The sequence below is a fragment of the Hoplias malabaricus genome, chromosome 16, assembly GCF_029633855.1.
Source record: "Hoplias malabaricus isolate fHopMal1 chromosome 16, fHopMal1.hap1, whole genome shotgun sequence".
Classification (NCBI taxonomy): Eukaryota; Metazoa; Chordata; class Actinopteri; order Characiformes; family Erythrinidae; genus Hoplias; species Hoplias malabaricus.
In genome coordinates this window covers 23,164,363-23,189,215 of record NC_089815.1, presented here as the reverse complement: position 1 = coordinate 23,189,215, position 24,853 = coordinate 23,164,363, and the positions used below count along the sequence as shown (strand labels likewise).

General features: G+C 39.6%; 1 protein-coding gene and 1 pseudogene across 1 annotated transcript; both read left to right on the top strand.

The window, feature by feature from the left end:
- The first annotated feature begins 14,024 nt into the window (after positions 1 to 14,024).
- On the top strand, positions 14,025 to 21,016 carry LOC136671386 (vitellogenin-like). Its single transcript, XM_066647052.1, has 27 exons — positions 14,025 to 14,073; positions 14,189 to 14,209; positions 14,289 to 14,440; positions 14,550 to 14,801; positions 14,890 to 15,051; positions 15,163 to 15,311; positions 15,402 to 15,552; positions 15,686 to 15,843; positions 15,920 to 16,085; positions 16,169 to 16,294; positions 16,397 to 16,615; positions 16,695 to 16,912; positions 16,991 to 17,088; positions 17,186 to 17,310; positions 17,402 to 17,503; positions 17,598 to 17,729; positions 17,824 to 18,004; positions 18,095 to 18,197; positions 18,286 to 18,471; positions 18,591 to 18,844; positions 18,932 to 19,320; positions 19,590 to 19,634; positions 19,820 to 19,870; positions 19,957 to 20,160; positions 20,280 to 20,431; positions 20,531 to 20,675; positions 20,765 to 21,016. Exons 1-27 carry the CDS (start codon positions 14,034 to 14,036, stop codon positions 21,014 to 21,016), a joined length of 4,233 nt encoding a protein of 1,410 aa, XP_066503149.1. The 5' UTR covers positions 14,025 to 14,033.
- A 1,404-nt stretch (positions 21,017 to 22,420) lies between these two features.
- LOC136671385 (vitellogenin-like) lies at positions 22,421 to 23,303 on the top strand (annotated as a pseudogene).
- The last annotated feature ends 1,550 nt before the right edge of the window (positions 23,304 to 24,853 follow it).

The window sequence follows — 24,853 nt, the reverse complement described above, 5'->3', positions numbered from 1 at the left end:
GTGAACAAGGGTCAGAAAACCGGCTGCTAATTGCAGCAACTTTGCTGGTCAAGAAGTCAGCAAATGCATCAGCAGTGAGGTTGGATGCAGGGGGTGGAGGTGGAGGGTTCTGTAGAGACTTGAAGGTTGAAAACAGCTTCCGGGTGTCAGTAGTGTTGTTTATTTTGTCTTGGTAGAATTTCTTTTTTGCAGAGGTGACGTTTGATGAGAAGGCTGAGGGCAGCGATTGCAGTTGTGTCAGGTGTGATGGGTCTTTTGTTTTTTGCCATCTCCTCTCAGCAGCTCTGAGGTTAGTTTGCATTGATCAAAGGGAGTCAGTAAGCCATGGGTGGGGCTGCATGGATCTCGCAGGTATCTGGTAGTCAGAGGGCACAGACGATCCAAGCAGGAGCTCAGTGTTGTGCAGAGTGACTCTGTGGCGTCATTGACCTCAAGAGATGAGAAGGTGCTGGTAATCGAAGGAGCTGTACGAGATCAAATGATCCTCAGCAAAATGACAAAATTATCCTCAGCAGAGGCTAGAATATAATTGTTCATCACAATAAATACCAATATGACCGGTAATGTTTCAGTAACCACTTTTATATATTTATTTATGTAATTCCCTCTATATTTCTTACATATCGTTCAACCTAGGGGATGAGGTGTGCCTTACTTCCCTCTCAATTCACTATTATGTAATGTTTATTTGGCTTATGTCATTTGGGATGCACATATTGCACCAACTACCTTTCTACATAGCACATAGTATGCAATATCCCCTGTAGGCATCTCCAATGACTAAAGCCAATGACCAAAGCTCCAATGACTAAAGCCAATGATTAAATCTCAAATGATTAAAGCCATTACACTCAACTTTGACTTTATGCATGTTAGAAAGTTCTGGCTAGGCAGCAGCTATCTGTGGAGGAAAGGAGAATAAACAGCAGAAGCAGAGAAGTTATTTTATTCCTATTGGTAATGATTTTACATTTTACTGTTTATTTGATATTTGATGATATGGGGATGGTTCCTTTAATAATAATATTGCTTAATTGTACCTTATATTCCCTGAAAAATGTTTATCACAGTGCTCATGTCAGAGTGCTCAGAGTTCATGTCAGTATAAAAAATGGACAAAAGTGAATATTCAACATTTAACACCATATGTGTGTCTAAATATATATTAGATCCAATAAATAACAAATAATTAGCTTCTTATTGTGTCTGGCAGTGTTGACAAAAACAAAGTATATAACTGGAAAAACATGTATTTTATGAAAACATTACCATATAAGGAGGTTGCACCGGTACATTGCTGAACAGCCAAGACTTTAGTCTATAATGATATACCTTCAGATTTTGAAATTTAACTAATTTTTCATTTTCAAAATTAAAACTGGTCTTATCCACATTCTCAATCAGTGATTGGTATCTTACCAACATTACAGACAATGAATGAATGATTGTGCATCTCTTAAAGAATGCCCTTAAGTGCCACTGAGAGATGCGTTACAGGGAAGGCCGGGAATCTGATCCTGAAAGGAGGAGGCAATACCTACAACAAAAGTAGCTAATTGCTTAAAACACCTGTAACTGTATTTAAATAGCAAAAAGCACAGTCCACTCCAAAACATTTGAAAATACACGTGTTTTGAAATATTACAGAATATTTGGTGTTGGGTAAACCTCATTGTGTTTTTGCCTTAGGTACCCCATTTATCAGCCATAAATGGAACCTTCAAGATACATGAGTTGATCAAATTAAGTACAGCAACCTCTTGTAACCCCTTTAATGGCTGTTTTTACTAAGTGTTAAAAATCTTTATTATTCATTCGTTCATTCATTATCTGTAACTGCTTGTTCGAAAAAGATTTTAATCGCATTGGCTGTGTTTAATTACTGGTTTTTTCATGATGAAATGTAAAGACACATTGTTCATGCTGTACTCCAACCATGTATTGGAAAAGCGGTTACAGATAATAAATGAATGAATGAATTGTTCATGTTGTGCCTTATACTGGGCCATTTTGACTTTTACTTTCCATTTCTTTACTTTTATTATATATTTTCATCAATACATGAGCTCTTACAAATCTATCCCATTGACAATTTCTATGTGAAAAATTTATGAATAAAGTTTTAAAACAACATTTGATCACATAATTTATTGTCTATTTGTCCACCCTGTTATATCCACCCTGTTCAAGCTATGTTCACCACATATATATATATATATATATATATATATATATATATATATATATATATATATATATATTACCTAAAAGTGAAGTTGATGTTCTGGTAAGAATTCAGACAAATGATTTAAAATATCTTGTTTTAAAAATATACAGTAAATGAAAAAATCACTTCAAAGTTAAAATGGGACATGCTATGCGTATAGTGAGAGACAGAGAGCTAGCAACTTTGCAGCTGTGTGTGAATGTGAGACGGAGCTGTATTTTGAGTGATTGAATGAGCGTTTCTTCCTGTGTGAGTGAGTGGTTTTGCGGCATTGTTTGTTTCAAGAAAGTGTGTTAATGAATGAGTTTTTGCACTGAGTGTAAAACTTTACTTTCACAACTGTTCTCTACTCTCTGCAGGTCTATGGTGTGGACAGGGTAGTTGGGGCACCCTACACAAACACTCATGTTAGGAAGCTCTTTGTATATGCACACTAGGCTAGGGGTGGGTGCCACTTAATGTATGTTGGGCAAGTTTAGTTTAGATTGGTCAATGAGAGTATAGTTTATCATACTTTTATTGTTTACTTTTCTTTGGCACCGTCCTCCGTCCACCCATCTTTAAATGATGGTTCTATTTCCACAGAATTAAACTTTTTGAAACTAATTTTGGTCAAACTCAGGGATATATTATATATATATATATATATATATATATATATATATATATATATATATATATATATATATATATATATATATACACACATATATATATATACACATACACATATATGGCCCAGGATGTCCTCACTGTTATGGTGTTATGTTCCTCCCTGTATTACTAGGGGTAAAGGAGGAGTAACATTAGAGCATATAACCAGATGTAAATAACAGAAGTGCACAAAAAAATAATTTAGTCGATAATCAACCATTTACTTTATTTAGAAAGCAGGATAACAAAACAAAAAGGCAACTCAATATTTACAACAAGGAACAAGGTGTTGACATGCAACATGAAGAGGCACAACAGACATACAGAGATTGTGTACTTATTAACATGTCCCTTTCATAATAAAACATGAAAAAATAATAAAAACAATGTTTAATTTCCAAAACGTTTTGAGATCCACCGAATCCCAGGAATGACCCTATTTTGTACAGTCTCTAATCATAACTCCTTGCTCTCTCTGACATATAATGTCCGTACTGGGAATACTGAGCTACATTCTTCTTGTAGCAAGGAGATTTATGCCATAAAGCATTACGCCTGTCTCACAAGAGTCCTTTGCCCAGTGATTCAGAAGTTGCTTAATCCAGTAAACCAGCAGAGGACCAGGTGTAGCAGCCACAAAGGCTCCATTCTCCCTATTATAGCTCCATGGAACATCACAATTTTAGAAGCTGCAATTCTATGGGAAATATGCTACATAGTGTTCAGTCAAAAAGCTAACACTTAAAATGTTCATGTTCAATGTAACACTTAAAATGTTCTAACAGCTTTGACCAACATGTGGCAGATATTTTTCAGTTATCTCTCAAGGCTTAATTTAAACACAAGGGAAAAATTCTTATGAGTTAGGTGCTACAAATTAGCATGCACAACCTGCCTGATCTGGACAATGCATGCGCAGACCACACATGCAGCTTAGCAGCAAAGAAGCTTTATATTCAAGAGTGAGAAACTTTTAACACATATGAACCTAATCTACCCTTTTCTCACTGTCTTTTACAGTTTTAAACAACTGGACTACCTGCTAAATGTGTTTATTTACAACTGTATAGATCAGTGTTGAGGGAGGGTTAGGGTTAGGGTTTTCTGTTTAAAGAAAGCATGACAAATAATGATATGAGACACACATGACAATCAACCAAGTGTACACAGGTATTGTTGTGCATATCGGGCAGGGCAGCAAATCTGTGGCCATATAATACAGCCACCAGAGACAGATTGTTCAGCTGTTTTTTACATATATATTCTGAGTGAATCCTAAGAGTGTGCTTTAAAGAAATGTCAGTCAATCTCCATTTAAGAACAAGTTTAAATGCCCAGTTATTACAGGACCCTATCAGTTGTTGACTGACATCCAGGACAATGTAAGTATAAAATTTTAAATTTACTTAAATTAATTTATTTTACCTTTCATCAATAATAAATAGTCATTTGCTGTCTTCACATTTTATTCCAAGCTTGTACAACAGACAGAAAACTTACCATTGGGCAAGACACTGAATTAAACAAACACAGAACTATTTGCAAAATTCAGAGAACAGTGGTGAGGTTCATGTCACATTACCCAGGTCATTGTGTAAGCCAGCTCATATGTTCTCTCACTTTTCATGTCTTAATGACTGTAGTGATAATAGTTATGCACACATTGCGGTGGCATAAGTGCTACATAGCGAAGTCAGTGATAATTAATTGTTGTTTTATTAATATTTAATTATTTAATTCATTTTGCTAAGCTCCATGTTTGGGAGCCATTAAATAATATGTAGTGTCTTTACCTGTCTAATTTTAGCTTAGACGAGTAGGTTATCATTTTAGATGACTTTACATATTATATAGCAGAATTAGCTAGAATTATCATTAATGCATAATGCTGATTGACCACACAGAGCATTGTCACACTGAGTGCACACACAAACAAATAACCAAGGATTGGTTTTTATCACACAACTGATTTATTAAGTGTAATATCAAACAATGAATATTGATTATACATTCATATAATGAAATGGATTACAGCGATACATGAGGGAACAGGGAGATTAATATATGAGGGAATTTCTCTATGATAATTACCCTAAATTCTAGAAAGGCTACGTTTATCCCAGCAAGTATTCAGCACCAATCCTGAGCAATAAAAAAATGAGACCATGTGACCTTATGTATCCGTGGAGATGGACTGGACATAGCTGGGATCATGTCGCTGACGCGCTGTGCTTTCAGGCGAGGGCTTTGCCGTGGGCCTTGTAGCGTTGCAGTTGTGGGCGTTCATTTTCTCCCTCTTTTCAGAGACACGGCGACCTCTATGTCGGAGCTGGTGGCGTTCTGAAGGTCTCTGTGGGGATTCTCCATCATCGCTGATCTGCCGCCTTGTGGGAGACACGTCCCTGTCGGTCTCTCCTGGGCAAGTTTCTCCTCGTCTCAGCTAATTACTAAGAATTCTGATTTAACATAACTAGTGGGCATATGCCTGTTAGGCATTGAATGTGAGCATTGTCACTTTAGATAACTGGAAAAAAACAAAGAAAAATAAGTTTTCCAGAAGAAAAAATTTCCTTTAAAAACCGTAATGCAGGCGGCACGGTGGCGCAGCAGGTAGTGTCGCAGTCACACAGCTCCAGGGGCCTGGAGGTTGTGGGTTCCAGTCCCGCTCCGGGTGACTGTCTGTGAGGAGTTGATGTGTTTTCCCCGTGTCTGCATGAGTTTCCTCCGGGTGCTCCAGTTTCCTCCCACAGTCCAAAAACACACGTTGGTAGGTGGATTGGCGACTCAAAAGCGTCCGTAGGTGTGAGTGAATGTGTGTGTGTGTGTGTTGCCCTGTGAAGGACTGGCGCGCCCTCCAGGGTGTATTCCCGCCTTGCGCCCAATGATTCCAGGTAGGCTCTGGACCCACAGCGACCCTGAATTGGATAAGCGGTTACAGATAATGAATAAATGAATGAAACCGTACTGTGTGCTGACTGCATCACCCCACTTTTGAATAGTTTGTTGTGGCTTAATGAAGTAGCTGTGCATAGCAACGGACAGCGAAACATGCAGTTAGAATGCAATACAATACTTAGAAGTAGAAATTTGAATTTTTACTTCTAGATTGATATACCAAGGATTACTTTATCAGGCGGACGCAACGTAAGTACAGATATAAGTTTGTTTGTTTTTGTTTTTATATAATCGGTTGTGGAAGTTGACGATTAATACCTTTAAAGGTATTCTGGGTGTCCGCTGCTCTTTTATGACTTAACAAGGGTGTTGTTGTTCCCTACAAGTCCCATCGGAAGTTGGTGAGGTTCCATCTGGTTGTGAGGAACCCATTTGAAGGCAGCGCTTTGCTGATCTTTATTCACATTCCTGAACGGAGGATGAATGGTGGGGGAAAGATTTAGGATCCTGTGTGGGTCTGACCCATGTGGCAGGAGCTTATGAGCTTGTTTCTCACTTTTCATGGGCTTTTGGGCCAGTATAATTGAGTTGTACTTTTGCAACTTGTCCCCCCTTTTCAGATTTTCACGGAACACATTTTGGTCATAACCATTTTTGCATCCCCTTTTTGCTCTTTTCCAGTCTCTGCTGGTTGACTGCAAATGTGGCTCTGAGGAGATTTGCAAGCTGTCCCTATCCTGTTGTGTGTTGTATGTATTTTGCTGGACTGTGTGAAGTTTTTACTTTAATCGCTTTTTGTCCTGCACTTGGGAATTGAATGGAATCAAAGTCACATGGGATGTTTTTGTGGTTACCCTGGTTTGTCAGGTCTTTTAAATTATGTCTTTTGCTAGTACGGACCACGCCCTCAGAGGCTGAAACGGGGAGGCAAACTCAGAAGTCTTTTGGGGAAGAGTTTAGGGCGGCTTATGAATGCGTATGAAGCCGGACCCCCCCGTTGGATAAAGTAATATGAAAAAAGGGTGGAGATGGGGTGGAGGTGGGAGCGAGTTTAAAACAGGAGGCTCAGTGGGCTTGATAAAGGCCGAACACGGCTCCGAATATGGGGATCAGCAGGAATGACTCAGCGCGGAGGAGCGAGCTGACGTCGTGAAGCAGTCGAGTCGAGATCCGTCTCCTGAACTGAATGAGGCGAGTTTGTCTGTCGCAGGAATGACGTGAATTTGCAGGGTATATATAGGGCTGAGAGGAGGAGTTTGGGCGTGGTCCTACTCCCAAAATTATGTTATTAGCATAACTTCACTTTGCTAGTACGGATCACGCCCTCAGAGGCTGAAACGGGGAGGCAAACTCAGAAGTCTTTTGGGGAAGAGTTTAGGGCGGCTTATGAATGCGTATGAAGCCGGACCCCCAAAAATTTACAGGAATGCTGGTCATTAAGTGCTACAGAATGGATAGGTTCAGGTACTCTGGTCAAGGGTTTGATTGGTGTCCTGATTGTGTTTAGGTGAAATGAAGGGGTTAGTGAGTCTTTGAATGAACTACCTTTAATTAACTGGTGTATGACTGAGTGTCATGTGAGACGGTAGAGAAAATAGCATGAGTAAGTTGAATGTCCTTTGTTGATTATGATAACGGAAATTCTAGTGTGACTGGTAATTCGAGTATTCAGATGCCGCAGTGGTAAAGAGGTGATGATTGCGAGAAGTGATATAAAGTCGGAGTTGGTCTTAAGATGGACAAGATCATCGCATTGGCAGAAATCAAATTGATCAACTAATAATAGAATTTTTAACGTATCACCAGCTAAATGTCATTTTGCTACGGAGTAACAATAATAGTGACGTTTATCTAGGCCGCCATGCACTGGACATAGTGTTGCTAAGTCCAATTTCTACTTCAGTGTAATTGATGGTGATTGGGTAATAGTGAGGGGTCTGAGGCTGGCAATAATGGGTGAAAAGTGGATTAGTAGCAGCCTTGAAGTCAAGTACTACAGAGGGGCAGTGTTAATAAAGCGAGATATTCTTCGTTGGCAAGTGTGCCCCCTGGTGGTGCCTTTCCAATGGCATAGAGAGAATAGAGAACGGAATGGTGATCTAGAGGGATGACAGATGAGGCCAGTTAAGAAGCCCAAAAAGGTCAGCACCGCAGGAAAGCGAGATAGAAAGGAAGGCATTTTGTCGCACGGGAGAAAACTCTGGAAGAGGAAATCCAAAAAGTGCCGAGGTGCTCAAGCAAGGTGGCAAAGTAGAAAGTTGACTACAAGATAACGAAGGTGCCTAGAGGGTGTTGAAATAACAGGTGCCCTAGGTGGCATCAAGTGTCGGTCCAAGGTAACCTAGGGAGAGAGCATAGGCTGGAATGGTGCGGCCGCAAAGCAATGGGGTCGGGACGAAGGTCTGTGGCATGAGAGAGGAGGGCTGTAAAGGAAGAGGCAGGATGCAGCGAAACCACGAGGGGAAGGGGATTAGGATGAAGGTCCACATCAGGAGAGTGGGTGTGCTGTAAAGGAAGAGGCGGGGTGCGGGACAGATGCAAAGAGGAGGATTAGGACATGGCCTGTAACGGCGCCCGGGAAGATGATGAGCTGGAAAGTCAGGGACTCTGAGTAGTGCAGCCGTAAGAAGTGGGGGATGAAGGTCCACCGAAGCGCCTGAAAACAGAGCAGGAATTAGAAGCTGTAGAGTGTGAGCAGCAAGGCAGCACAGAGGAGGGTCTGGTACGATAGTCCACGGCAGCATCTGAAAAGAGAGTATAAACTGGGAGCCCGAGGTTGGGAGAAGCACATAGCGAGTTTAAAACAGGAGGCTCAGTGGGCTTGATAAAGGCCGAACACGGCTCCGAATATGGGGATCAGCAGGAATGACTCAGCGCGGAGGAGCGAGCTGACGTCGTGAAGCAGTCGAGTCGAGATCCGTCTCCTGAACTGAATGAGGCGAGTTTGTCTGTCGCAGGAATGACGTGAATTTGCAGGGTATATATAGGGCTGAGAGGAGGAGTTTGGGCGTGGTCCTACTCCCAAAATTATGTTATTAGCATAACTTCACTTCTGGAGGCCATTTGGGATCCGAATGGGTGTTAGGAAAAGAGACTGTTATTGTTTGGACAGTCATTTGTTCACTATGAGCTGAGATTCTCTGGCTCATGGCATCCTTTGTCATTGTTGGAGTGTGAAAGGTGTTAATAGTCTCTGTGGACCTGGTGTTTAGGTGACAGGACTGAGCTTCAAGGTGGTGTGAGTGTGAGATGGGCAGAGGTTTGTGAACCTGGGCCCAGATCTTCAAACACTTGAAGTCAATCAGTGGCTCAAGCCTGTTGAAAGGAATAGAATTTAAGGAAAGGAATGTTTTCAATAGGAGACACATATACAGAGTGAACCAGACTTATGGGTCCTATTGTTAAGAGCACTCTTGCCACAGACTTTATTTTGATACCAGTGTATGAATAAGTCACAGCGAAATTTTAAATGCAGTAGCGCAAGTCATACGAAAGGGGGCACCATAAATTGACTTCAGTTGCAATAGCACAGGTCAGCAACAGGGCTCCTGGTGTTTCCAGGGTTGGGTCAGTGGCGACACCTTATTTATTTAACTCCTCCCCCTGGGTTGGATTGACTGGTTTAATTTTAATGGAACCATTTCAGTTCGGCCACTGAAGGGAAAACACACCATTGCCCGTCTTAAAAAAACAGGGACCTTTGTTTGGGCCACTTTAGAGCGAATTCACAATTCACGTTGTTTTACAAATTCAAGGCACGAGATTCTGCGTGCAATTATGAGCCGGGATTCACGGTCTCACTACTTATGGGTTGAATCAACGCTTCTCACAAACAATTCATGTATTTATGAACATATTTTAACAAGCTGTATGCCAGAGGTAGAAATTTTGCCAATCAAAAGCTGGAATTCGCTGACGTTTGGGCGATTCAGCATACACATACACAAAGATTCGCGCGCAGTGATTAATTTAACCTCTCACAGGTCATATGCTTTCTTACATGCGATTGGAGAGTGATGCAGCACAGCTGATAAACCCAGAGTGTTACTTCACAATTAGATGCACAGTGGCAGCCTAATAATTACACAAATGAAATGTTGTTATCATTAAATCATAACTCATAAATCATCGCTCACATTCAAGGCTTAATTTAGAAACAGGTCCTAGTTATGAATTAAAGGGGATTAAAGTGGAAGAAACCAGTTGTGAGACCATTGTCTCTTACACAGGCTGCTCTTATCGCTGAAGCACAAGGCTTGTGCTTAACTTATTGGTGTGTGATTTTCTTGTACAGGAATCATAACTACTGATCAAGATTAATGTTCAAAGCCCCACGATGGGTGCCATAAATTAATATGTAGTGGAAATAGTTATGCACATGTTGTTGTAGCGTGTCAGCAGTATTTGAATTATTTATGCTTAATGATGATTATCACTTATAATAATAATAATAATAATAATAATAATAATAATAATAATTATTATTATTATTACTGAATTTAGATAAAAATATTAATAATTTATCAGAAATTGGGATACAGTTCACGCTAGAGAGTGAGTTTCAGGATTTTCAGACTTTCATGAATAGACTCCACACACAGTATTATTTCAAGCTTTATTAAAAAGCAATTATAATTATTTGACACATAGCATAATTATACAGTCTTAACCATTGGATCAACTGAGGTGAAACCCATCTTCTGGCTTAATAATCAGCTAGGCTCTATGACTTATGACTGATATGTGTTGCTATATGAGGGTAATTATTGTGTAACTTTATCAAGAGACTTGATAAGACATCAGCTTCTGAAAATTATATTTTATGAGTTTACGTGACACAGGTCAATCACTGACGGGTACAGCAGTGCGCAAAGTTATGGAGGAGGGTCCAAGCCTGGCCCTCTCGGGTCCCATGAGGGTTGTTGAGGCTGGGTAGAAGCTCAGCATCTTCCCTTTATGGAGCAGTTCACTCCGAGGCCCCTCAGAGCACTGTGACGCTGTCCTGGTGGTTTACTTCCAGGAGGAAGATGCATCAAAATAAAAGCCCTATGTTTTTCTTAATTTTCAGAAGCGGCGTCTGGAAGTCAGTGTATAAAGCTAATATTCCAGCTATCAACTAATCTCAGAGGCGGTATCTTATTCTAGCCAAAAATAAGTTTTCACCTGCTTTGATCAGCCGTAAGAATGAGGCTGTGATTGGGCAATAATATATTGGGCAAAACAAACAAAAAATAAGTTGAGACCCGCTGACGGAGCTAGTCGAATTATGTCTCTGGCTCAGTCACTGTTTTAAGCTATGCTAACTGACCCAAGGCATCCCTTGTTCATTCGCATGAAGATTGGTCTCTTTCAGAGTCTTCTTGAGAGTCAGCTCCATCAGCTTCAGAGAAGAAAAAATACAAAAAACAAGTGCAAGCGCAAAGCAAAAAGGCGAAAAGCAAAGAGGAAAGAGAGCGCAAAAAGAGAGCGATTCTCAGAGTGGGTTCCGCCTTTCTATGTGGTGCTGTTACATCCATTTGGGAGGTCACCGTTCTCTGATTGGCTACTGGGTTTGAGAAGTGCACGTGACTGTCTCAAGTTCCCCAGAAAAAAAAAAGATTTCCTGGCTCCGGATAAAGCATCATTGAGCTAATACATCATATATATTTGAGCATTAATATCTTGTATATACTTTGAATGCTAATATATTGAGTATACTAGATATTAGAAATTAATTACCATTCTTTTAAATTGAGGAAGAAATCGGTTTTCGTGATAGGACCTGGATTCACGTTACTCGATTCATGTTTAGTGTATATTCACCCGAGAATAGTGTATTGTCACAAGCTTACACAGTAATAATAATACTAATACCTCTGACAATGCAACTGGATTAAAGAAAAAGAAAACATACATTCAAGGTGATTCTCTTTTGGGAGAGAATGAGAGAGAGAGAGAGAGAGAGAGAGAGAGAGAGAGAGAGAGAGAGAGAGAGAGAGAGAGAGAGAGAGAGAGAGAGAGAGAGAATGCTTCTGGTGGCATATGATTTCGCAAATGTCCACTTGGGGGCACTGTTGGTACATGCTGTTCCGGCTGGGTTGAACTCCGATGTCTTTGGAACCGCATTAGTGGTCGGGCAATATGGCGATTTTCCCGATAGGATAAGAATCCGACAGTCCTTAAGAATCCTTAAGCCTGTTGAGCAGGTCCTTGCCAATAAGGAAAGAAATGTTTTCAATAGGAGACACATATACAGGGTGAACCAGACTTATGCGTCCTAATGTTATGAGCACTCTTGCCACAGACTTTATTTCAATACCAGTGTATGAATAAGTCACAATTTGGAGGGAACAGTTCAATCAAAGAGAATGGATGACATCAGAGTGATGTCTGATGCAGTGTCCAAGAGAGCTTCTTGTCTAAGCTTCTTTTCTAGGACTGTGGTCAGGTTTAATTTATGAGCACCCCCCTTTTCTGTTAAATGTCCCAGGGACTGTGATGCAGGTGGATCACCTTGAACAACCGTGACATTAAGAGGAGTCTGATTTTCACCTCCCTTATTAAATTGGTCAGACGTGCAAGTCTGAATTGCAGGGGTTCTTGGAATGTGCTTAGTTTCACCTGAGGTGTCTGAGAAGAGGTCAGCTGTCTGATGCTCCTCTTTACACAGGTGCGAAAAAACTCAATCACTGTTTTAAGCAATACTAACTGACCCAAGGCATCCCTTGTTCATTCGCATGAAGATAGGTCTCTTTCAGAGTCTTCTTGAGAGTCGGCTCCATCAGCTTCAGAGAAGAAAAAAAAAGGAAAGGAAAGTTCTCTGATTGGCTACTGGGTTTGAAAAGTACATGTGACAGTCTCAACTGCCCCAGAAAAAAAAGATTTCCTGGCTCCGGATGAAGTATCTTCAAGCTAATAAATCATATATATTTGAGCATTAATATCTTGTATATACATTCAATGCTAATATATTGAGTATACTGATGCAATTACACCAACTATTCTAGCTATTAGAAATTAATTACCATTCTTTTAAATTGAGGAAGAAATTGGTTTTCGTGATAGGACCCGGATTCACGTTACTTGATTCATGTTTTATGTATATTCACCCGAGAATAGTGTATTGTCACAAGTTTACACGGTAATAATGATACTAATACATCTGACAATGCATAACTGGATTAAAGAAAAAGAAAACATACATTCAAGGTGATTCTCTTTTGGGGGAGAGAGAGAGAGAGAGAGAATGCTTCTGGTAGCATATGATTTCGCAAATGGGTTGGGTTGAACTCCGATGTCTTTGGAACCGCACTATTGGTCGGGCAATATGGCGATTTTCCCGATAGGATAAGAATCCAACAGTCCGACGCTAAGAGGTTATAAAATTCTTTGGGGGGTACTGCGTATATGATCCAGGTCGCAAGGCTCTGGTGAGTGATCTTTGGGCTTAATGGTCATCTGGTCATCATAAAGTTTGAAGAGGACCACTCGGTGTCAGCGTGAGCCTCTCCAGTCTCTCTGGAGAAGGGGGTTTTACAGCTTGTGGGTGTGTGTGCATACACTCTGTGGAATGCCGCATTCCGTTTTCTCCTTTTATATAAAAGAAAATGTCATCTCTACACACTACGTTCAGTCTCTCAAACAGCATTTGTATTATTTTAAAATTCACATTCAATGGAAATTTTGTGATTTCTTTAACATAGTATTAATTTCAGACTAAACATAAAAAGCATACAGAACCTTTGTGCTGCTGTAGAGCATTGCAAGTCCTTAAGTCAAACAAATGTAGTTTCTAAAATATAATACATTATACTCCTTAGAACAGTTCCAGTCCATATTAATTACAAATGAATATTGGATTTTCAAAGGCACATTACTATGAAAAAAAAGACTTAAGATAATAAAATGGCAAACCCTAAATGAAATGTCCACAACAATGTATAATTAAAAGAAGCACTAATGTGATATGATACGTATATAATTTGTTTAAAGGTAATTATGAAAACCTAAAAAATGCATGTATATTTCTTGTTCAAATTTTGGATCAGTAAAGTCAAAAAGTCAGTAGAAAATGTGGACATTGATTTTGGTGTAACATGATAGACCAGGTTAACCTGACATGAAATCGATTGTTTTGCCAGTTAGTCAGCCAAATGGATGTCTAATCAGGCATAGTCTGACATGTTAGTTAATAATTCATATTAAGGTGACAGTTGAGTCAGCAAAAAGGTTTCAATAAAAGGTGGATTCTCAGTGAATTCATCACAAACCACCAGCCATGAGAGCTGTTGTGCTTGCCCTGACTGTGGCCTTAGTGGGTAAGTCAAGATATGAGTTTTCTAAAGATATTTTATTTTTTCTAGAAAAAAAAAGATTGATGCAAAAATGAGGAATATAAAATATAACCTGTTTTTTATTCCATGTTTCATTTAGCAAGTCATCAGATCAACCTTGGTAAGTTATTTAAGAATATGTGTACAATGTAATGACTAAGAAATTTTACTGAGAAATATTTACTGTAATTTTTTTTCAGTTCCAGAGTTCACTGCTGGTAAGACCTTTGTATACAAGTATGAGGGTCTACTCTTGGGCGGTCTGCCTCAGGAGGGTCTGGGCAAGGCTGGCATAAAAGTCAGCAGCAAGGTTCTCATCAGGGCCGAGGCACAGAATACCTTCCTTCTGAAGGTAAAAAGATTGTATGACAGATTAAAAAAATACATCGGTAGAGCATAAAAACATCGATAATATGTGGTTTTCTCTTAAGGAATCAAACGTGTGATTATTTTGCCTTTAGCTCATGGATCCTCAGCTCTATCAGTGCACCGGCATCTGGCCCCAGGATCCTTGTGTTCCTGCTTCTAAACTCACTGCAGCACTAAACGCTCAGCTTGCAATTCCCATCAAATTTGAGTATTCTAATGGTGTGGTGGGGAAGGTATTTGCCCCTGCTGGAGTCTCTGCTACTGTTCTGAATCTGCATAGAGGCATCCTCAACATCTTTCAGCTGAACTTGAAGAACACCCAGAATGTCTATGAGCTGCATGAGGTAAGTGATTAAACAGAGGTGCTACGTGATATCTATACTGATTTCTGTCATATTCTGTCAGTTCAGCTAATATCTTTAATCTTCTAAGTCTGGACCTAATGGTGTCTGCAAGACCCACTACACGATCAGAGAGGATGAAAAGACCCGGCAGATTACTGTGACAAAGTCCAAAGACTTGAACAACTGCCATGAGAGAGTGATCAAGGATATTGGTTTGGCTTACACTGAGACGTGTGCAGAGTGTCAGGAGGTGAGATCAAATCAAATGTTCTCAACAAGTAGAGATTATACATGTAAAAATTATATATGTGTGTGTGCGTGTGAAAAAACCTTCTGTAATTGATCGTCCTGCTCATCACAGAGGCGTCAGAGTTTGACTGGAACAGCAACCTACAGCTACATCATGAAGCCAACTGCTGCAGGAGCACTGATCTCTGAGGCTACAGTTGAAGAGCTCCATCAGTTCTCACTCTTCAACACTATCACTGGAGCTGCCCAAATGAAGGCCAAGTATGTTGTACCCTCTGATATTTTAAAGACTGTTCCAACGATCAAGCAATAATGAACAGAACTGTAATGTAAACGGCTTTCTCATTTCAGGCAAACTTTGAACCTAGTGGAGGTGCAGAACACCCCTCTCTCTCCCGTCAGTGCTCAGTATATGGCCCGCGGATCCCTGAAGTACGAGTTTGCCACTGAGATTCTCCAAACTCCCATTCAGCTTGTGAAGATCAACAATGCTGAAGCCCAGGTACTATTTATTACTTTCCTCTGACAATTAAATCTTTCTAGTCAAAACATTATAGTGAGAAAATATCTTTAATTTTTAAGTTCAAGTGTGTGCACTATCAAATTAAAGTGAAGTATTCCATTTCCTCTTTCAGATTGTAGAGGTTCTGCAACATTTGGCAACAAACAACATGGCCATGGCCCATCAGGACGCTCCACTGAAATTTATTCAGCTTGTTCAGCTTATGCGTGTAGCTACTTTTGAGTGTATTCAGAACATTTGGAATCAGCACAAGACCAAACCTGTCTACAGGTAACATTCTTCTGAATATTTTTATGAAATCACTAATCCAAGTGGTTCTATTTCCTAAAAACTGTGAATCTGACAGACGATGGATTCTGGACACAATCCCTGTTGTGGGAACACCAGCATCTGTGCGGTTCCTTAAGGAAAAGTTCCAAGCTGATGAGTTTGCCATCCCTGAATTGACTCAGGCCCTTCTGGTTGGTTTGCACCTGGCCACCGCTAATCCAGACACTATACATCAAACAGCTGTAAGTACTTAAATTTACATATGAATTGTTGCAGTGCAGAAGCTTTTATATAGCTTTCTAAATATTTGTCCTCTGTTGAACAGAGTCTGGCAACGCTCCCTAAAATCAAGGCCATTCCAGTTCTGCGTGAGGTGATCATGCTTGCCTATGGTTCCATGATTGCCAGACACTGTGCTCAAGATCCTACCTGTTCTGCTGATCTGCTGAAGGTGAAATGTCTGCTCATATGGTTATTTCAGGGCTGATCTACAGGTTTTGCTTGCAGAGGTTACATAGGTTTGTAAATTTGGCTTTTCCACTTCTGTCATCAGCCTATCCATGATCTTGCTATTGAGGCCATTTCCAGAGCTGAAATTTCCGAAATCACCCTGGCTCTGAAAGTTCTGGGCAATGCGGGTCACCCTGCTAGTCTTAAACCTATCATGAAGCTCCTGCCTGGATTTGGATCTGCTGCTGCAGCCATGCCTGTGAGAGTTCACGTTGATGCCATCTTGGCCCTCAGGAACATTGCCAAGAGAGAGCCAAAATTAGTAAGTATGAGGTGATGATATTTTTCTTTTCTGATTCAATTTTGTTCAAGCAGGTAAAACACAGTATTTCCCTCTTTAGGTTCAACCAGTGGCACTACAGCTTTTCATGGATAAGACTCTTCATCCTGAAGTGCGTATGGTTGCATGCATTGCGCTCTTTGAGACCAAGCCTTCAGTGGCTCTAATGACCACTATTGCTAATGCTGTGGACAAAGAGGCAGACAAGCATGTTGCCAGTTTTACTTACTCTTACATCAAGTCTCTGACCAAAAGCATGGCCCCTGATTTGAAGGATGTGTAAGAAAACTTTCCTTTTGTAAATAAAAACATGATGCTGTTATGCTAGAGCCACAAGTGACCCTGTTATTGTTACAGGGCTGCTGCAGCTAACGTTGCCATGAGAATCTTATGCCCCAAGATGGACAGACTGAACTATCGTTTCAGCACTGCTTACCAGCTGGACCTTTACTTGTGTAAGTTTTGACAAGAAATTCAACTTTTTAAAACATGTGTAAAACTCTTGTGTTTATATAGTAATGCTAATTATGTTGTTTTTTATTCTCTATAAAGCTCCTCTCATGGCTGGTGCTGCTGGTACTGCTTTCATCATCAATGATGCTGCCACCATCTTGCCCAGAGCTGTTCTTGCAAAAGCACGTGCTTATTTGGCTGGAGCTGCTGCTGATGTTCTTGAGGTATTCATTTCTGGGACCACCAATGATTTCATTTAGAACATATGAACTTGTGGTCTACTGAAAATGTCAATTATTTAATTTTGTCATCCAGGTTGGAATCAGAACTGACGGTCTTCAAGACGCTGTACGAAAATCTCATCCAGCAGATCAGAATGCTGATCGCATTACCAGGATAAAGCGCACAATGCAAGCAGTAAGCAATAAAAACTGTGTCCAATTTTATTTTAGTAGGATAATTTTTTATAACACATTTAATATATCTGAATTCATTTTTGATTGTATTCAAGATTAAGGACTGGAAATCGATGTCAGCCAAACAGCCACTGGGTTCTGTCTATGTCAAACTCCTTGGACAAGAAATTGCTTTTGCCAACATTGACAAATCCTTCATTGACTACATTATTCAGCAGACAGCACAGGTATTTCATTGATGTAATTGTGCATCAAAATAATCGTATATTTGTTTAAATAACTGCATGTAAAATATGATCATATATAATGTCCACCTTCCAGGTCACAAGATCATATGCACGTGAAATGAAAGAGATTGTTAAGTCCTTGCAGACGGGGATTGCCTTCCAATACACCAAGCCTATCCTGGCAGTTGAGCTGCGCCGTATCATTCCCACAACTGTCGGTGTGCCCATGGAGCTTGATTTCTACACTGCTGCTGTCGCTGCTGCATCTGTTAATGGTAAAGTTTTCACATGAGAACACCCTCCAATCATTCAATAGGATCATTTTAGACATGTATGTGAATGTTATATTTTTTTCAATTTATTAGTCAAGGCCACCATCACACCTTCTCTGCCTGAGCAATTAGAGACTACCAGTCTCGATCAACTGATGAAGACTGATTTCCAGCTGCAAGCTGAGGCCAGACCAAGGTTTCCTTTCAAAGATGCTTTTAAATTATTAATGTGATCATTAAACGGACAAATGTACGTAAATGTATGGATCTGGTTTTGTTTCTAGTGTTTCCATGCAGTCCTTTGCTGTGATTGGAGTGAATACTGCTTTGATTCAGGCTGCTGTAATGACCAGAGGAAAGATCCATGCTGTTGCACCAGCAAAACTGGCAGTTAGAGCTGATTTACCCAAAGGTCACTTTAAAGTGGAGACTCTGCCTACTTCAGCCCCTGATCATGTTGCTGATTTCAGGTAATGGAAGGAAATGCATTAATCATTTAGCATGTAAACCTAATTTAATAGATTTAGTGCAATAGAAGACAAACTGTGTATGTTCAGTAATTAGTTAGATCTGTCTATATTTCTTCCAGCTTAGAGACCCTTGCTGTAGCCAGAAATATTGAGGATCTCCCCAATGAGAAAGTGGTGTCCCTGGTACCTGCACAACCCTCCCAATCTGAGTCTTGGCTACCTACTTCAATTCAGAAGACCTTTTGTGGTAGAGTTCCTTACATTTCCTTCAAGGGATGTGCTGACATCTCTTCACGCAATGCTGGTTTCATGGGATACAATCCTTTTTACAGTTTTATTGGACAGCACACAGCTCGTATTTCAGTGGCAAGAGGTAAGTTCTGAAGTCATTAGGTTTGACAGGAGGTTTACACTGTTATCTGAAATGAGTTTGAGTAATACACTGTTATGTATGTTTCAGGTGATGGTCCTACACTGGAAAGACTGGAGTTAGAGGTTGACATTGGTCCTAGTGCAGCTCAGAAGCTTGTTAAAGAAGTCAGCGTTTTAAAATCTGAAACCCAAGAAGAAAACTTTGTCCTGATGAAACTGAGAGAAATCCTTGATTCTGGAACGACAGGTAGGAAGTCCCACTCACGAGGCTCACGCAGCTCAAGCAGTTCAAGCAAATCAAGCAGCTCTAGCAGCTCAAGCAACTCAACCAGCTCAAGCAGCTCAAAAAACTCACCCAGCTCAAGCAGTTCTAGCAGCTCAAGCAACTCAACCAGCTCAAGCAGCTCTGCTTCCTCTTCCAGTAGCAGTCAGAGTTCCAGAAGGTCCTCAGGCCGTTCCAGTACTCGTAGACATAAGGTAGTTCTTCAGTGTATGACTATGATCATCATTTACAACTACATTAGCTAAGGTTCATGTAGATTTAGTTGATATTTTTTATACCATAGTCACAATAAAAGGGGCAAACATCCAACGAATGAATATTGTTTATAGCCAGATAAGGCAATAAAATGTTGGCATGCTTTAACTACTGCAACTACAGGCAGAAACCTTTGCAGTATGCAGAATGTTCATTATTCTTAATTTACGATAAAATGCACTAATGAGACATGTTTGTTTTGTTCTAGGTTACTGATACATATGGTAACTTCCGACAATTCCATAAGGATCAGGTTACTCCTCAATTATTATTATTATTATTATTATTATTATTATTATTTTAATATATTAAATTATAAACCTAAACATGAATGAAATACAGATTCATCAATTTGATTAGATGGTTTATTAGATTGCCTTTTTTAATTCAAGACAAATATGGAGGTTTATGTTTTTGTTTCAGTACATGACCTCACAGAGAATGTCAAAATCTGGCAGTTCATCCAGCATTGAGAATCTCAAAAACAAAGTAAGAAAATCTGCTGAATTATGTACCAGATCCAGCCCAGTAACATTTCATAAATCAACGATCACGGTACATGTTTCTCCTTTCAGGCTAAGTTCCTTGGAGATGCTATTCCACCTGAATTTGCCATCGTTGCTCGTGCTGTGAGAAGTGACCGTAGTGTGGGATACCTGATTGCTGGGTACTTGGATAAATCCACTGCAAGATCACAGATTGTGATTTCCTCCATTGCTGATAAGGGCAAATGGAAGATGTGTGCTGATGGTGTCCTGTCAAGCAAGCATAAATTGAGTGTAAGTCTGGTCTTCTGCAGAAGTTTCTGAGTGAATGCCCTACTTTCATTTATGCTGATTATCATTCAGAATGATACAAAGATTTGCACTAAGCTCTCACTCTCTAACTGTGCTATTAGGCCGAGGTTTCTTGGGGTAAAGAGTGCCAGGAATATAACGTGACTTTTAAGGCTAAAGCTGGAATCCATGATTCAAACCCTGCTCTCCGTGTTGAAGTGGAGTGGGACAGACTTCCTAGACTTCTTTACCTTGTGACCAGCTATGTTAAATGGTATAGATGGAACATCAAAATAACAAATCACACAGAGTGTTTCTGAATAAGACAAAACGATTATTTTTTATAAATCCTGGCATGTTCTCCTACCAACAGGGTATCTGAATACATCCCAACTTACAGAGCATCTCAAAAAACTGGATTGTCTATTGAGAGAACTGATAACAACAAGAGAGAAGTTGCTGTAATTGTGGCCCTTCCAACTCAGAGGTCTCTTAACATCATTGTGAGCGCTCCAACGGTGAGGAGTAATTTATCCAGAAGCTGTGGATAATTTAATATTTTTTATCACGCAACTAACAGCATTTATCATTTATATTTTACCACTAGATGACCCTGACACAGATGGATGTGCAGCTACCTGTTTCTCTGCCCATTGAAAAAGACGGACGTATTCCTGCTCTCCAGAATGTGGATATTCAAAGCACCATCAAGAAACTGGATTCAGACATTCGTGCTAGGAACAGGAATGCTGCCATGGAAACTCTGCAGAAATTAATGCAGCAGCTGCAGAAAGTAGGCGAGAACGTGCTGGACGAAATGGAGGCTGCAGAACGACGTTCTTCCAGCTCTGGAAATTAGCACCATTCTTCAAGGAAGACAGCATTTATGCCACAACTGAGAATTCTGACATCCATGCATTTGTGGAGATGGCTGAATTCTATACTGACCTTTAACTAACTCATGTAATTGCAGTGAAATACATCAAGTATATTAATAAAGAAATCCCAAGCATGCAAACATCTCTCTTGTGTGTGTTTTAATTTTACTGAGTTATAAATAGTTTAATCCACACAGCAACTAACAGAAAAGTACTTATTACCAAAATTGATGTTTGACGTGGAAATGTGAGCTAATATGGCTAAAGTTAGCAGCCACAAATCCTGGCTCACTGTACAGTAACTCTCAAAATACTGATTAGAACACTTCCATCAACAAAACTTATCACTAACTAACCAAGCAACACATGAAAAAAGGGCAACATCTACTTACTACTCCAACTTGGGTTCTCTTGTCCGTTTCAGCTCACCCTACTGTGGAACTTTGGTATTGGGTACCACTGTAAATTACAGCCTGAACGTTATCCCAGTGTGATGGAAAATTATGACAGAAATAAGAAAGCTGAGTCTCTGAGTCAAATAAATTAAAAGAGCAATTTATTAACTTGAGAGAGGGTGCTGCGAGCAAAACTGTTTTCACAGTTTAGCGTCTCTTATACCTGGAAAGCCCTTTGAAGTTCACCATCTGTTTGCTATTTTACATTTCAATCACCTTTCAATGTATCCTGTTCCCATAACTCCAAGTCTCCCACCATTTGTGTTCCACTCTCTCCTGTATTTCTAACACCTTTCCAGACGTGCCCTGTGCATCCCCCTCTACCCCTTTGGTCTCAGTTATCTCCCCTCTGTGGTCTGGAGACAAGAAATTGCTTTTGCCAAAATTGACAAATCCTTCATTGACTACATTATTCAGCAGACAGCACAGGTATTTCATTAATGTAATCCTGCATCAAAATAATTGTATATTTGTTTAAATAACTGCATGTAAAATATGATCATATATAATGTCCACCTTCTAGGTCACAAGATCATATGCACGTGAACTGAAAGAGATTGTTAAGTCCTTGCAGACGGGGATTGCCTTCCAATACGCAAAGCCTATCCTGGCAGCTGAGCTGCGCCGTATCATTCCCACAACTGTCGGTGTGCCCATGGAGCTTGATTTCTACACTGTGGCTGTCACTGCTGCATCTGTTAATGGTAAAGTTTTCACATGAGAACACCCTCCAATCATTCAATAGGATCATTTTAGACATGTATGTGAATGTTATATTTTTTCACTTTATTAGTCAAGGCCACCAACACACCTTCTCTGCCTGAGCAACTAGAGACTACCAGTCTCGATCAACTGATGAAGACTGATTTCCAGCTGCAAGCTGAGTGAATTTATTTAAATGTATGGACCTGGTTTATTTCCAGTGTTTCCATGCAGTCCTTTGCTGTGACTGGAGTGAATACTGCTTTGATTCAGGCTGCTGTAATGGCCAGAGGTGTTGCACCAGCAAAACTGACAGTTAGAGCTGATTTGCCCAAATGTCACTTTAAGGTGGAGGCTCTGCCTACTTCAGCCCCTGATCATGTTGCTGATTTCAGGTAATGGAAGGAAATGCATTAATCACTCAGCATGTAAACCTGATTTAATAGAGTTAGTGCAATAGAATACAAACTGTGTATGTTCAGTAATTAGTTAAACTTGTTCATATTTCTTCCTGCTTAGAGACCGTTGCTGTAGCCAGAAATATTGAGGATCTCCCCAATGAGAAAGTGGTGTCCCTGGTACCTGCACAACCCTCCCATGCTGGCTACCTACTTCAATTCAGAAGACCTTTTGTGGTAGAGTTCCTTACTTTTCCTTCAAGGGATGTGCTGACATCACTTCACGCAATGCTGGTTTCATGGGATACAATCCTTTTTACAATTTTATTGGACAGCACTCAGCTCGTATTTCAGTGGCAAGAGGTAAGTTCTGAAGTTATCAGGTTTGACAGGAGGTTTACACTGTTATATGAAATGGGTTTGAGTAATACCCTGTAATGTAGGTTTCAGGTGATGGTCCTACACTGTTAAGACTGGAATTTGAGGTTGACATTGGTCCTAATGCAGCTTAGAAGCTTGTTAAAGAAGTCAACGTTTTAAAATCTGAAACCCAAGAAGAAAACTTTGTCCTGATGAAACTGAGAGAAATCCTGGGTTCTGGAACGATGGGTAGGAAGACCCACTCACAAGGTTTACGCAGCTCAAGCAGTTCAAGCAAATCAAGCAGTTCTGAGTTTGAGCTCCGTTTCAGCTCACCCTACTGTGGAACTTAGTACAGTATTGGGTACCACTGTAAATTACAGCCTGAAAGTTTTCCCAGTAAAGAAAGTGCTATTTCTGTTACAATTTAATAACATTTTCATGAATAAAAAGAATCAATGTTATAATCAGGAGGTCCTTAAATATTTAAGGTTAAGCTTTTATAGGTTTATTTTAATTTTGATTAATTTAAGGATTATATGCTTGCCTATTGCCTACAAACTCAGTTGTCCTCGGACAGGAGATAGGAGATAATCATTTCAACTTTGTTGAATAAAACTAAAAGTAATAATTGAATTGAATAATATCTTTACCATATGAAAGAGTGCACTGTAATATGCATTAAAGGCTACAGTTACTTTTTTTGTGGGTGCTCAAAATGTGTCCCACTTATTCATCACCACCATCAGATATTTATAAAAAGCAATACAATCTGGCAACTACAAGGTCAACTACATCACTGAGCACCCCATTTTTAAACCTTGAGCCCTCCTGCTTGTTTCAAGATCACTCAAGCTCCCGACATTTGTTATTTTCTCTTAAACTTGTTCATATTTTTCAATATTGCTACTGTCACAACCATAACATGTCAACACTGTCTCTTTTGTATATAAATATTTGATTAGGTTATGACATAAATGCATACTTTTTAAGAAGACGTCTAAAGCAGCTAGCAACAGAGGGGATGGCATATCATATCAAGAGAAAGAGTAGTTTTTTGTCACCGCAGTCAGATGTCACCACTGTCAAATTTTCTTTCTGACGCTGGTGACAAAACCCTCCAAATATAATTGTTCATCACAATAAATACCAGTATGACCTGTAATGTTTCATTAACCACTTTTATATATTTATTTATGTAATTTGCTCTGTATTTCTTACATATCGTTCAACCTAGGGGATGAGGTGTGCCTTCCTTCCCTCTCAATTCACTATTATGCCATGTTTATTTGGCTTATGTCATTCGGGATCTACATAGTGTACTACCATAGCAACTACCTTTCTACATAGCACATAGTATACAATATCCCCTGTAGGCTATGCATCTCCAATAAATAAAGCCAATGACTAAATCTCAAATGATTAAAGCAATTACATTCTACTTTGACTTTATGCATGTTAGAAAGTTCTGGCTAGGCAGCAGCTATCTGTGGAGGAGAGGAGAAGAAACAGCAGAAGCAGAGAAGTTATCTTATTCCTATTGGTAATAATTTTACTGTGTTTATTTGATATTTGATGATATGGGGACGATTGATCCTTTAATAATAATATTGCTTAATTGTACCTTATATTCCTTGAAAAATGTTTATCACAGTGCTCAGGATTGTTATTTTTTTGGACCAAATTGTTTTTAAATACATTTGTTAAGCATGAAGACTTTGACTTGAGTGGTATGAAGGGGTACACGTCAAACAGTATAAAAAAATGAACAAAAGTGAATATTCAACATTTAACACCATATATGTGTACTAAGATAATGCCAGATAATGATTTAAAAACTCTAAATACATATTAGATTCAATAAATAAAAAATAATTAGCTTCTTATTGTGTCTGGCAGTGTT